At 40.6% G+C, this 14,243-nt stretch overlaps 1 protein-coding gene across 1 annotated transcript in view; it reads right to left on the bottom strand.

Moving 5' to 3' along the window:
• The window catches only part of man1a1 (mannosidase, alpha, class 1A, member 1), a 142,347-nt gene that overhangs the window by 18,256 nt on the left and 109,848 nt on the right, over positions 1-14,243 (bottom strand). Inside the window, exons 6-7 of the mRNA XM_071468064.1 lie at positions 4,299-4,422; positions 3,888-3,981 (exon numbers count right to left, since the gene is read on the bottom strand). Of these exons, the coding sequence (XP_071324165.1) occupies positions 3,888-3,981; positions 4,299-4,422 (218 nt within the window). The remainder of the gene's footprint in view (positions 1-3,887; positions 3,982-4,298; positions 4,423-14,243) is intronic.

The raw sequence follows: 14,243 nt of genomic DNA on the forward strand, positions 1-14,243 counted from the left end.
AAGGTGTCACATAAATGCCAACTGTTATAACAGTGGATGTGCTTTCAGTAGTTTTATTCAATATTTCAAAGCATCAGATAATGAAAGGTAAGCAGAGCAGGGGGTGCAGGTCTGTGGTTAACCATCACAGACCCTGAAAGCTCTCCAGTTAAGGGATGGGCATCAAAAACAAGACCAGATAGGACTCTAATACATTCAGAATCATATAAGAGGTTATGAAAAATAAAATAAAAACTAGATCAAAGGGTTTCTAATGTAATGCCACACTTTTCTTGTGTAAATCAAGAGAATTATGCCCTGATTTTATGAAGAACAGTGACTGGCCTGAACAAACATGATACTTTTACAAGATAAAATTGGTGCTGGAATAATTAAGCATGAAAAATAATTAGGTTTCATTCATTTCAAATCTGAAATGCTCAATAGCTGGGAGCTGGGAAAAAAAATCTCAGCAGATACTAATATCTTTAGAGACACTGCTTTAGCTTTTCAGGTGATTTCAATCTCTCCCACTGACTCAGACGCCACAGTCTCACAACAATAAATTACAAAGAACGTGATGGTTCTGTACTGTTTCTGTATGCAGAACAGTGCTTCAAACAAAGTCTGTTTTTAATCCATTATTGATCTAATTTGCCTAATCTTCACAGTTCTTGGTTGGTTGAAATGAAAAAGCAGCAGGCTGAAGAACCATTTGCCTCATGTTGTGTTTAGTTCCTGGTGCTAACTAGAGTTAGCACCTCGCTGTGTATTAAAATGTTATGTTCAATTTATCCCTAGAGATTTTAGTTAAATTGTGTCATAATGAGTGAATGAATTTGTGAGTTATGGCCAAAAATGTGTCACAGTGACCCTGACCTTTGACCTTTCCCCACCAAAATCTAATAGGTTCATCCTCCAAGTGGACATTTGAAGTAACTCCTTCAATGCGTTACTGAGATATTTTGACCACCTTTCTAATCAATTCACCTTGAGTCCAAATCAATGTTTTTTACCAAATTTGAAGAAGTTGCCTCAAGGTGTTACTGAGATGTTGTATTCACGAGAATGGGACTGACAAACCCAAAAATATAATGCCTCTGTCACCAAAGTAAAAGAAAACAAAGTATCAAAACAATAATTTGTGGTTTTCGAGGGTTTTTGTATCAGACTCTCTCTGTTGGTGACTACAAGAGATAATCATCTCCTTGTTGTAGCTTCATATTTACTGTACAGACAAGAAAGTGGCATCAATCTTCTCATCTACCTCGCAGAAAGAAAGTGAATGAGCGTATTTCTCCAACATGGCGGAACTGCTCCTTCAAGAGCCTGATGGTTTAACATGTAGGAGATATGCCACTGTGAGTTTGCTCTGGAGTCCAGCTTCTGAGCTCAGGTGGTGAAATCTCTGAGGCCAGCTTTAACACTGGGTTGAAAAATGGATTTTGATATCAGCCCCTCCCTCCTGCTACCTGTCAGTGTCATTTTCATTACATCTACTCCAATGACAGTTTTCACTTGACAACTGACAACACTTGACAACTGGTATTAGGAGAGACTTTACTGCCTCTGCCCTCTCACAAACTATATCTTACATCACATTTCTATTATACATCACTCCTCCTGTAACTCAATATGTTCTTTTTTTTCCCTGAACACCTACAATCTCTCCTCCTCTTTTACTCAAAGTCTCTCTATCATTATCATCATTACCCGTTCGGCTGCAGTGTTTGAAGAGTTTGATAATGGATTTGAAATTATACCTTGTTACTGCAACCTGTCAGAAACATGAGAATCCCAACAGCTGTATGTGCACACAGCGATATTAAAGACAGGAGCTGGGGGTGGAGCACGCATGAGAAGTATGAAAATACTTGACAGTGACAGGTGGTGACAGTGATGGTGGGTTGCAGTAATGTAAAGAGAATCAACAAGGTTCAAATGGAAAGAGGGATGAGGAGGAGAGAGAGCAGAGGAAGAAGAGGGGACAGAATACTGTTATTCTGCACCACTGCTCCAACACCGCCTCTATTACTAGTTCAATTTAAAAACAATAACCTCAGTAAGTTACCAGAAACCACAGATAACTTCAAGAAGAAATGCAACACTTTCCATTTAAACACGCTGGTAATCCAACGATGTGAAATGGTCATATTTTAGCTTGGATTTATCTTCAGCCACTGTCTTCAGAGATTACGGCCTTAAAAGTTTGTTTGTTAGTTAAAATGTTCAGAATACAAATCATTTCATTATTACACAACTGCTAATCAAAGAGAACACATATGAGCCAGATTTTTCATTAAATATTTCAGAGCCTTTTCTCAATGATCCAATAATAATTCAGTCTATAAACTGTAAAGAATCTATTAATTCGAATTCAAACAGAGCACGACCAAAGGATTTTTTTGAACTTATTACCACGGACGGTTAAGAAAAGCAGCAAATATTCATATCAGAGAAAATGCAACCATGAATGGTGATGATGAAACTGATGATCAAAATAGTTAAGATCAGGTTTGTATTGACTGACTAATTGATTCAGGAGGTTTGGGTTCTAGATTATAGTGCAGTTGAAAATAAGTCAGTGGCTCTTTGAGAAGCAAGAAATGGTAGAAAGGGATAATTAATGTACAATAATTGGGGGCAAGTTCATGGACAATTTAAAAAATAATGAACCCCTTTCAAAATTGTGACTCTGAGCTAGAGACAATGTAGTGCCCGTGATAAGAGAGTGATATGTGCACTTTCCTGCTTTACGTCAGAACAAATTACAGGTGTGGAAAGGTTTCCTTTGAAAGATCAGCATAAAGTGCACTGCAGTAACCTAGACAAGTTGCAATTTGCATGTCATCTTGGGGGAGAAAAGGTCTAACCTCAGTGACATTCTTCAAGCAATAAATGCAAATTTTATTAATGTTTCTGATATTAGACTCAAAGTCCAGGTTACTATTAACCCCAAGGTTTTCAGCCTGTTATTTTCATCTTAATTACATTGTGTTTAGGCATGAAATTACCATCTGTTAACTATGTTGACTGCATCTGCAGAAGAAAAGTATGAGCCAGTCTTTATTTGTGTCCAAAATAAATCTTAAAATTTGGGAATAGGGCACAAAGACACGGCTTGATTACTGTTAGATAATATTATGCATATGCACACATTAAGAAAATGACAGGCCAGAGGGCTGAGCCTTGAGGAACGTGATACAAAATGTTTACTCCTTAACCAGTGGAGGACCAAAGAGCCAGAGAAGAACAACCCATTTTACTGTTGGTTAATATGGATGGTCCATTGTATTAAAAGGAGTAAAAAGACACTGACAACTTCAATCTGCTTTAATGTGAGTTTCGACTCAGCAGCTGGAATATCGAGTCCCCTGGAACAGAAAAGGGAGCAGCGCATGTGTTGAACAGGTGCAGGGGAAGCCCTCAGGTCTGACTGGTGACGCTCAGTTAATGTCAAGTGGCGGCTGTGACTCTGATTTTCTCCTAATTCATACGCTGGCTGTGTCAACACAAATGAACACACAGGGTGAAAGTTTGTGATGATTTTGATTAGAGTATGACTGAGTCATATTTGACACATCTGACTAATTATGTGTTTATATGTCATCTTGTTATTTTACTAACTGCAAGATCTGTTGAGGTAACAATGGCTGAAATGTCTCTCAGATGATTGTTGACAGCAGTTAATAGATGTATGTAAATGATAACATTAGCTTCCCTGCTGAAACAGCCTGCTGGGATTTACATATGAAGATAAAAACAAGAAGCAGGAGCGCACGTTCTGGTTGGCACAGCATCTAGAGCTAAAGGATGGTGTTTCAGCACAAGCACTGCTATGATATTTAAGTACTCTACATGTAGGGAATGAAGGAGAAAGGAAAAGACAGAGGAAAATGTGGACTTACGTTGACCCCACTGGCCACTGTTGGGGTTCAGGTAGTTGGGGTACAGGCCCTGAGGTTTGTCCAGGCGGTTTAGGACTTTCCGGATGTTCATCACCTAATAATTAAAAGAAATAGATCACAAATGCTCAATGCAAACACCACAAGTGCAGTGCATTGACAGTGAAGTATGTGAAGTGTTCACATGCAAACCAGAAACTGTTACAAATGTGAAATACTATCTGTGTGGGGAAATAAGGTAAAGAGGAGAAGAGTGTGGAGTCACTGCTGCCTCATTTGTGATTCCACAAAAGCATCTCTCCAAATCCCCCCGACATTCCAGACGCTTCAAAAGTGTGAGTGGAAATCCTGTGTAAAAGCATCCGCCAAGTGTGAAAAAAGGTAATATTTTCTCGTCTCCTCCGCTTGTGTTACCTTCTGAGCGAACTCAGGATTTCCAGAGAGTTTGCTGAGGTGCATGAACTCCAGATGCAGTGTGCCGTACTCTGCCAGGATGCTGCTGCCACCGGATGCCCACGGCCAGTTTCTACCAATCCCACTGCACAGAGAGGACAGCAGAGAGAGACAGAAGTTTCCATGAATAAAACAGAGTAACAAAAAGAATCTCAGAAAACTGAGGAAAAGATTTCTCACAGATTTCTCAGTGTTTTAGTAAAATTATCTGACGGCCTTCTTCAGAGCCACATGGAGAACCACCTCCTAACACGTTTTAACTTGTGTAACATTTTCTGTTCATTCTTAATAACACCCACAGGTGATTTGTGGACAACAACACAAGAACACAGCATGAGTCATGTTAGAAAAGCCATTCATGAGAAAACCACAAAACCTGCTCGTCGTGTTATGAAACTACCGTCTGAAACAAGGCGATAAATCTTCAAAAACGTTTTCTCAGACTCTTAAAATTGCTCAGACGACGAAAACACTGCTGTACTTCACTTTAGAAAGCTGTTAGGTTTTGTCACCTGTTGCTGTCATGATAAGAGATTCCTAAACCAGACAAAGACTGAGGTACATTCATGACACTGAGACTGAACCAACCTTCACATTCCTCCTGTCATATTTATGATCACACACTTGACTGTGGCAGCGGATCCTATCTTTGTCAATGTGTATCTGTCAGTGAGTCACAACTCTCTGGACCCCACCCCCTCCCCTGACGCTGCTTGTAGTGACAATGAAGCTGGCATCGACTCCCTGGCCATATGTGGAAGCCTGGCGTGCTTGACAAGGACAGAAGACTTAGCAACAGGGTGTGTGTGTGTGTGTGTGTGTGTGTGTGTGTGTGTGTGTGTGTGTGCGTGTGTGTGTGCGTGTGTGTGTGTGTGTGTGTGTGTGTGCTGCATCATTAGAGCAACTGACAGATTACTTCCAGGCCAAGGACTGATGACTCTGGTGGGTGATGCCTCAAGTAACTACTCATGAATACATATTAACAATTCACCACACTGTGAAGCACACAGCAGGATGTCTACACTACAATAACTACATGGGGGCACATGGTCATAAACTGCACACACACACCCATACACACACACACACACACTCACATACAGAGAAAGCACAAGCAGGGGAGACATCCAACAAATGAGAAAAAGGGGGAGGAGAAGGAGTGTGAATTGGGAGAAGTGCTATACACACACACACACACACACACACACACACACACACACACACACACACACACACACACACATCTCTTCAAAGAGGTGGATGAACATACTAATTATCCCCCCTTCAACTCATCATGCTGCACAAGCCATAATTTGTTTCCCATTACACCATGGATTTAATCAAGTCAACCAAACACAGGGAGGACCACCGCAGCATCAGGCGGCGAGCGGAGAGACAGAGCTCAGGGTCAGAGACGGAGCTGCCGAGGAAAAATCCCATCACTGCAGACCCTTATTAAACTGAGAGCTGTGTGTTTGTTCGCTTTAGACTGATGCAGAAATTAAATACAACTGGATAGAATTACCCGCACCAGTGTTTAATGTAGGTATTGTCACATGCTTGACATGAGGTCATATTAACTTAAACCCCAAATATAAATATGTTCTGGTGTCCCAGCTGCTTCCAGAGGAGCGCAGCATTATTTCTTTATCTGTACTACTGCCTCCACCTCCCAAAGTCAACCGTAGACCTGATCTGCCCATCCCCTTATTTCAATCCCTTTATAAACCCTGTGATGAATGATAAATCCTTTCTCTTGGCAGAGGGGAGGTGGGGTAGGCAAACAGACGCCTATCCAACCCCCCCCCCCCCCCCCCCGTTAAGGAGAACAAACCAAAAGACATCAGGGAAAAGCCGCCACGAAAACCAAACAGACACAAACCAATGGAGTGCAGATATAAAGTATAATACTGGAGACAGATAGATGACGTTGTGTCTGGGATGTTAATAATCTGACCAGGGTGTCTGGAAATTTCAGAAAGACACATTCAAGACTATTTGAAATGTGTAATGCTGCCTGGAGCCTAATGAAAAACCCAAAGGTGTTCAGGGTGTTCTGCTTGTTTGAACACAACTATTAAAGTTATTAAACTACATCGACAAAATAAGACACCGAGAATGTGCAACAATATGCATTTTGTGAAAAGAATAAATAATGAAATCTTCCTCGTGCAAACAGATGTGGATCAAGTTAGCTTTACTTGGTATGACCAGTAGCTCACGGTGGCTAATGTTAGCAAACATTAGATAAGTATTTTGCTGTGTAACTGACCTTACTGAGTCGGATCGCTGACTGCAAAGTGCATGTACATTTGTAATAAAGCTGTGACTTTTAATTTGAAATTCAAATTCCATTCAGCGTGGTGCAGGATTTAGATATTTGATCCGTCATCCTGTGCTCAAATTCAATATCTACAGTCCAGTAAACAGTAAACGGTGGAATAGAAATTATGCTAAAATTACATTTCAGAGCAAAATATAAATAAACTGTTCTAAATGTAACTGGACGGGAGACAGTGGCAAACAAAAAATGTATTTAACAGAAGTGAGTGAGTTTTGTTTTGTTTTTTTTTTCACTCTGGGGACAGGAAGCAGGCCTGACGAGCTGAGAGGTCTGGCATATGTAATAATGTAGCAGCAGATCAGAAATGCAATTTGTTACTGAAATGTATTTTCTAAACCATTCAGGAACTGGCCATCCATGCTTAATGAGCAACCAGAGTATCTGAGAAGCAGTGTATCTAGCGAACCTATTACTTTGGCTTCTACAGGACAATAGGTGTTAGAATTATGGGTAAAGAAAGGTGTGTTTGTGGACTTTGTAAAAGAGATGTAACAACACAAGGCGTTGGAAGCTCCATAAATTAGCAGAATATTAATCTTCAGTTTAGTTTAGGGCTGGACTACATTGGTTGCATTAAAATGAAAATAAACTACTACTATCCCAGTTCTGTATTAATCTAAAGGAGGATAAAACCTGTTACTATCTCAGGGTGAGGCTGGGGAGGAAACCAAATGGACACAAACCAGCAAACATCACAGGTGTCAGAGAGGTGAGGGTGAATTTGAAATAAAATTCCCCTGTCAGCCAGACCTTTCATTGTTGCTGCCTGCATTAACGGCTTACAGTGACCGACCTCTGATTGAAATGATGCATTAATGCTGGTAAACCCAATGAAAACAATGGGTCAGAGCGATGTTTTTGTTCCATTTTGGGCTAAATGAATCCGTTTCAACAGCTACTGAGGGACATTCATGTGCGTTGTTCTGATGGAAACTCATTGTTGCTCCAGTCACTTCCTGTACTGGGAGTGGAAACAGGCATTCATCCACTGGCAGACGGCACAATACAACTGTATTAGTCCATCTGATGGGACTCCAGTGTTGTGTTTGAATGGGGATGCAGATGTCCTGGTGGCCCAGTTTCCAGAGCACTGTTAACAACTAGCATGCTCTACATCCCTTCTCTCACATGGGATGTAATGAGACTTATTACAAGCTCTAAGCTATGAAAGACATAGTTTAGATTATGACAGCTTCTTGTATTACAGACCATATTGCAATACAATAATACAAGTGGTGATGGTTTGAACATATATCCAGACAGAAGACTCAACTGATTTTCATCCCTATTTGCTGAAATTATCAAGCAATGATATCTACTATAAGATTGTGATGGATTTCTGCTGCTATCTGTTTTCTTGTGATCTCAGTTGGCTTCATTTTCAAACCAGTAAGGGGCATGAAGATTCACATTAATAAGTGGCTGGGTAGAAAGTCTCAGTTTGTTTGAATTCGGTTCCCTGGCAGGAGTCACAGTGGTGTTTCTAACGCTCCATCATCACACTGTCCTTTGATAAAATGCTCTGCTGATGAGCTACGCTTTACACCAAACACAAGTAATGTAATGCAGCAGACTGAAAAACATTCAGTAATTCTCTTTGCAAACCAAGCTGGGAATTTTAATTAAATGTTACAGCGACCTAGAACTAGAGGACTTTTTAGAGATTATGTTGGGCTTACACCAATGTATCAACGCTGATACTGAACTTTCATTATAAATCAAGCGATCAGCCGGCATCATCCACCTCTGATAGAAGTGATATGATGCAGTTTGCTTGGCTAATAGGCGGCCATGCCCACAGAGTTTAATTAATTTGCTCAGAGCCCACATTTTATCCTGTTTCATAACTTCTACCATGAAGATATGAAATCAGGCCATTCACTTCTACTGGAGGACATTTGAGTGTTTCAATTTTTCAATCTCAACTTTTAAGCCAAAGGGCAAGAAACCCTTAAAAAACAATTTATGTGAGCTTCTTAGGGACTTCTACAATGCCAGTTCTGTTAAATACTGTTTCCAAGGTCAAGAATTGTGAATTTCCCCACTGTGGGACTAATAAAGGCTATCTTAAGAATACACTTTCAGTCTCTACAGTTATACAATATCCAAAGCTTAAGAGAAATCAAACTGCAGATGCAAGATGGTTACAATTCATCTCCAGACATGTTTTAAACCATTTAGAAATTCTCTGCTATGATTACTATTTTTGTATAAGATTGTTTTCTCACAAAAAAAGGTGAAAAAAAAGCCAGACATTGTGCCTCACCCACCACTGCTGCTTACGCTAGGTTGACGGGTGAAACAGCAGTGTGTATCAAGATGTTAGAGGAGGAAACATCAGAGAGACTCAGCCACAAGTTTGAGCCTCAGTCAGACCCAGACTCAGGAGTTTTTGAGGAGTTTGTTGTGCACCAAAATCAGCTACTCGAAGACCTATCAGAATGGTAAGTGTAGTTATTTGTCTATGGTATGTGGCGTATGAATCCCTGTCTGTTTCAATCCGTTTTTATGAGATTGTTTTGCTAATGAAATCTTGTATTATGGGGGAGGGGGGGGGGGGGGGGGGTCTGTGAGAGAATGAAAATGCAGATGCATCCAGGCCACTACCCGGCCACCTTCCTTTGAGAAGTGAACATTTCCCATACATCTGTCATGAGCATTTCAGCATCTGTATTTTTAATGTAGAAATATTCATCAAGATAATGAGACCTCATATGTTTTCTCCACATTCTGCTGCTTTTAAACCAAGAAACAAAAACCTACAGGCTGTAGGAGTAAATGCAACAAATATGGATCCAAAGCTGTGACCCAGAAAAAAATAGGTCATTACAGACTGATGCTACTGTGAATTACGATTGGAGTACTTCTACCGTCTTGTTTATCCTGTTTGTCCTTTTGGGGCGTGTCCTATCTTTTTATTATTCATCCTCTCACACCTATAGCCGTTGCCTGGCCAGCTGTGAAATGACGAATTGTAGCTTACTGGTTTTTATACCCTCCAGTCCGTTCTGCAGAGCCAACAACGGTGATTTTAATTGTGTGGTACCAAAGCAGGAACCTGGAACAACAGAAAAGGCATTCCATCTCCATAAATTAGCATGTTACACCAGAATGTGCCCTCTCACACTCCTCTGGTATTATGTTAGGAAGCACTCCTCCAATTCGTTTGTGCTCTGCAGCTGGATGAAGCCTATACTTTGGCTCAATTCTCTCTCTGTCTTTTTCTTTTTTTGCTCCCAACCCTTTCACTGTCCTCCTCCTCATCCATGCCATGACCTCGCTTTTCCTCCTCATTTTCTTCCCTCAATATCTCTTCCTCTCTGTTTGAAAATCTATCGCACTTCTCCTCCGGGCACATAGAAAATGTGAATTGCGACAGATTCACAGTTAGTAAGTTAATTAGAGGGCTTAAATCATGGCTGCCTTCCACTGCCTTAGGTTACTGCCGAGGAGAGCTGTGCCGGGGATGAGTGTGTGCATTTCTGTGTGAACTTAAAAAAAAAAAAAAAAAAAAAAAAGAAGTCTTTGCATAGCCTGAATGCCAGACTTTGTTGTTAAAAAATGCCTTAGGGAAATGAGACTGGGTTCCTATCAATACCATGAGTGTGTGTATGCTGTGTGTGTGTGTACTGTGGCCATTGTAAGAACACCTACTGTATTAGGGTTCCTACCTTTGTCCTTCCAGTAAGTCTCCAAGAGCCACCAGAATAAGTCTTAAGTCTTTCCACTCAAGTCCTAAGTAAAGTCCCAAATCCTAAACCATGAGTTTCGAGTACTATACAAGTCATAATGTGCTCCTCATCAACTACAATACAACAACAATAACAGCTGTCATACATGGTGACAGTGGGAAAGTGGGCAGCTAAAGTCTGCTGCTTTTTAGTTGCAGTTTTGGACTTTGAGATGAGAGCAGAATCTTAAAGAGACACACTGCTCCTATTCCACTGCAGGGTTTGGCCTCAGGTGCTGGAACAGGTTTGTTGTGCTGCTGCTCTTAGTTCAAATAGAGCAGTGTTTCCCACAGGTTGAGAATTTACTCTGGGTGGTACAGCATTTGACTGATGTGCATGCAGAGACACGTGCTGTTTCTAGGCGAGAGTGCAACCCAGGTTGTTTTCTGCAGGTACAATTTACAGATGTCCCCTAAATGCCTTGCTTGCAGACGTTATAAGAGAGGACTTTGGTATCAGTAGAAGCTAGCTGCAGAGAACAGAGGAGCTTCTAGTCTCCACTCAGTTGCTGAAGCACATGAATGCATGTTGCCAAAAGTGAGTTAGTGAGTTTGAAATAAGGCGTTCTGATATAAGACTTGACCTCAGTTCAAACAGTGATTTTTATGAATGTAAGACAACTTTTATGTATCTATTAAAATCTGCACAAATGATTTAAGTTGCACTTTTATATGGAGAAAGGAAGTAATTCTTCACATTTCTATGAGTGATCACTCCATAAAAATAATAATGACCAAGTAATACTGGTTAAACAAGGCTCAAAGTGAAGGGATTTAAACTGTGATTTGCTGTCAAACACACTATTATCAGCCCAGCTCAGACTGTTACAGATTTTTTCATTTCTAAAGAATAATGTTTTTTTAATAATCATTTTGAAAAAAGAATAAAAGGAAAACAGGATTAGAATTGGTTTATATTTTAAATACAACTAAATACTGTTTCCAGAGCAGAACACAAATGTTCACAATAGCAAAGTCACTATAAACTCAATAACGTCGCTGGAACGAAATCTAAAATGTCATTAAAATTACAAACATATCACAAGACATCACAACACTGAGTGAAGTTTAGAGAGAATGATGAACTCAGACATGAGTCAGCATCAGTCCTCCCTCCTTTCCTCTGTCCTCTTCCCTCTGCTGCTGCTGTGATTCAGCCTGCAGGTACCACTGCTCAGTAGCTCAGTTTACAAGAATCCGTCTCATTTTAAAATTCCTGGCAAATCAGAATCAGTCAGACCAGATACAGACAGCTTTTAGCTTCAGCGAACAATTTGCTATTAGCCTAACCAGCCACTGCTGTGGTTGTGTGACTGACATAGCAGTTGAAAATATCGCTCCTCTACATACATTGTTGAACAGGTGGTGTGATAAAAGCACTGTTTGGCTTTTTACTTACTATTGTATTTACGTAGTTTGAGTTATTTTCACCTGGCTGACTGTGTCCAGACACTGGGGCCTCTCTGCTCTGCTGTTTGCTCTGTGTGTGTGTGTGTGTGTGTGCGTACTTGTAATTGCTACATAGTAAGGACCCAAAAAAGTATTTTACTAACAGGAAAGTGGGGACATTTTAGCCGGTCCTCACTTTTTGAGACACCTTCAAATCACATTTTGAGGGTTAAGACTAGGTTTTAGAGTTATGGTTAGAATTAGGTTTAGGTTTAGGTTAGGGTCAGGGTTAAGGTTAGGCACTCAGGTGTGATGGTTAAGGTTAGGGTAAAGGTCTAGGGAATGCATTATGTCAAAGATAGAAGTACAAGTGTGTGTGTGTGTGTGTGTGTGTGTGTGTGTGTGTGTGTGTGTGTGTGCGTGTGCATGTGTGCGTGCGTGTGTGTGTGTAGTATGCAGCCTCACCCTCAGCAGGGAGTGGAGCAGTGGAAAGAGAAGCAGCGCGACCACAAATGATAAAATAGAAAATCAATATGTGGCCGTCCATGTTGATATTGTGGTGAGCCGCCACAAATAAATCAATGCATGGAAAACTTTTTCATCTTTGCTCTTGGAGTAAGGTATCAAGTATCTTCAAATCAAAAGTCATAAGTCATTGGTTTTAAAGATGTTTTATATTTGTCAAGTTGAGTCTAGAGAAACCAAATTTATGACTCCAGCCTCATAACTTCAACCTCAGTTAGTATGATAATGGGTTTCACTGTATCTTAGGATAATTTTTACATGTGTACAAATCTGTTGCAGCACTGTTGGTATTGTTTAACTTCAGGTGTAGACACCACTGTCCACAGATGACCAACCACAAATCTGGCAGATGGGATAACAACAGAACATCTGATCTGTTTCAGACCTTTCCGCTGCCAGATGTATTCTTTGCAGGACTTCACACTGAAGCTCCAACTGATGATTGTTTTCTTTATCAATTAATCAGCCAATTATTTTATCATTTATATAACTACATTGTATGCCCTAGTTCTTAAATCAGCTTTTTTATGATTTGCCTACATGTTAGTACATATTTATTAGATTAAGTATAAAACATCATGCACTCTTATTATAGATCAGTTGCTGCTAGTCCCATTTTTTCAACACTACATCTATTGAATTTGACTTATTATTCCACTTTATGACTTCTGCTCTGCTGATGACACCTTGTTATCTGATAAAGAAGTTAAAGTGAACATCCCTCTGTTAGGCACTACCAACCTTATTCCCCTGTTTCGCTCTAAAGTAGCTGTGAACATTATTACACTGTCATCAGTTTCGATTATGCAGAGAATTTCCACCCGTCCACTGGATTAACAAGTTCATGTTCCCATCACATCTAGAAGAAAAGGCTGCATGACAAAGTGGCACTTTGCAGGGTCACCCAGTGCAACAGCCTCACTGGGGCTGTGCTAACGGAGCCACTCTCCATCCAGGCCTATTAATCAAACTCCAAGACCCCAATAGCTCAGGATTGATTGCTTCAGCCTCAGAGTCTGTAGCTGAAGGAGCAAATCTGCCCAAAGCTGACATTTTCTTCTGTGTGATAAGAAAAGAGAGCTGGAGCAGAGGAGTTAGCTTGGACTCTGCAGCATCATTAAGATGATGACGTTGCTTTCAGCAGCAGTTTGGCTACAGAGCAGATATTTTCTTTGAGCCACTGTTACTCTGTAGTAACAGTGGCTGTTGGTGGAGACATGTGCTGTATATATAATGTATAGGTAGGTCTTTATTTCTCCAGGTGGAGCGTCCCTGCATCCCAATAAGCAGAAAGTCATATAACAGTGCCAAACCTCACTAACATCTGACTGAAATTTACCATTTAACATTTCAAAATTATTTATTTGCCATTTTCGATTTCAAGCAAACATCCTCTCTTAGCCCGCTGTTTGTTAACTGAATGTTTGAGTGTTTTTTGAACCATCCATTGCCAATTACACAGCAAAAATTAAATGCGTGTGTGTGTGTGTGAGACATAATCATCACCATGATGCATGTAGAGAGGAATGAACAGCTAATTTCAGGGTGGAGCACAGACCCAGACACCTCAACACAACAAACACACACACACACACAGACACACACAGACACACACACACACACACACAGACACACACAGACACACAGACACACAGACACACAGACACACACACACACACACACACACACACACACACACACACACACACACACACACACACACAATGTCTCATCCCATTAAGGCCAGTCAGTATGCAGTGCAGTGGGAGTGATTTGCAAGAGCTTTATCAGCCTGAATGTTAATAGAAGAGCTATGGGACATACTGGCTGAAGCAGATAACAACTGGGTAACGAGTGTGTTTTGTGTGCGTGCGTGTGTGTGTGAGAGAAAGTGAGAAAGAAAGAAAGTGTCAGAGGA

Source organism: Trachinotus anak, unplaced genomic scaffold (genome assembly GCF_046630095.1).
Source record: "Trachinotus anak isolate AG129_WGS33_773 ecotype Australia unplaced genomic scaffold, CSIRO_AGI_Tana_v1 ptg000031l, whole genome shotgun sequence".
NCBI lineage: Eukaryota > Metazoa > Chordata > Actinopteri > Carangiformes > Carangidae > Trachinotus > Trachinotus anak.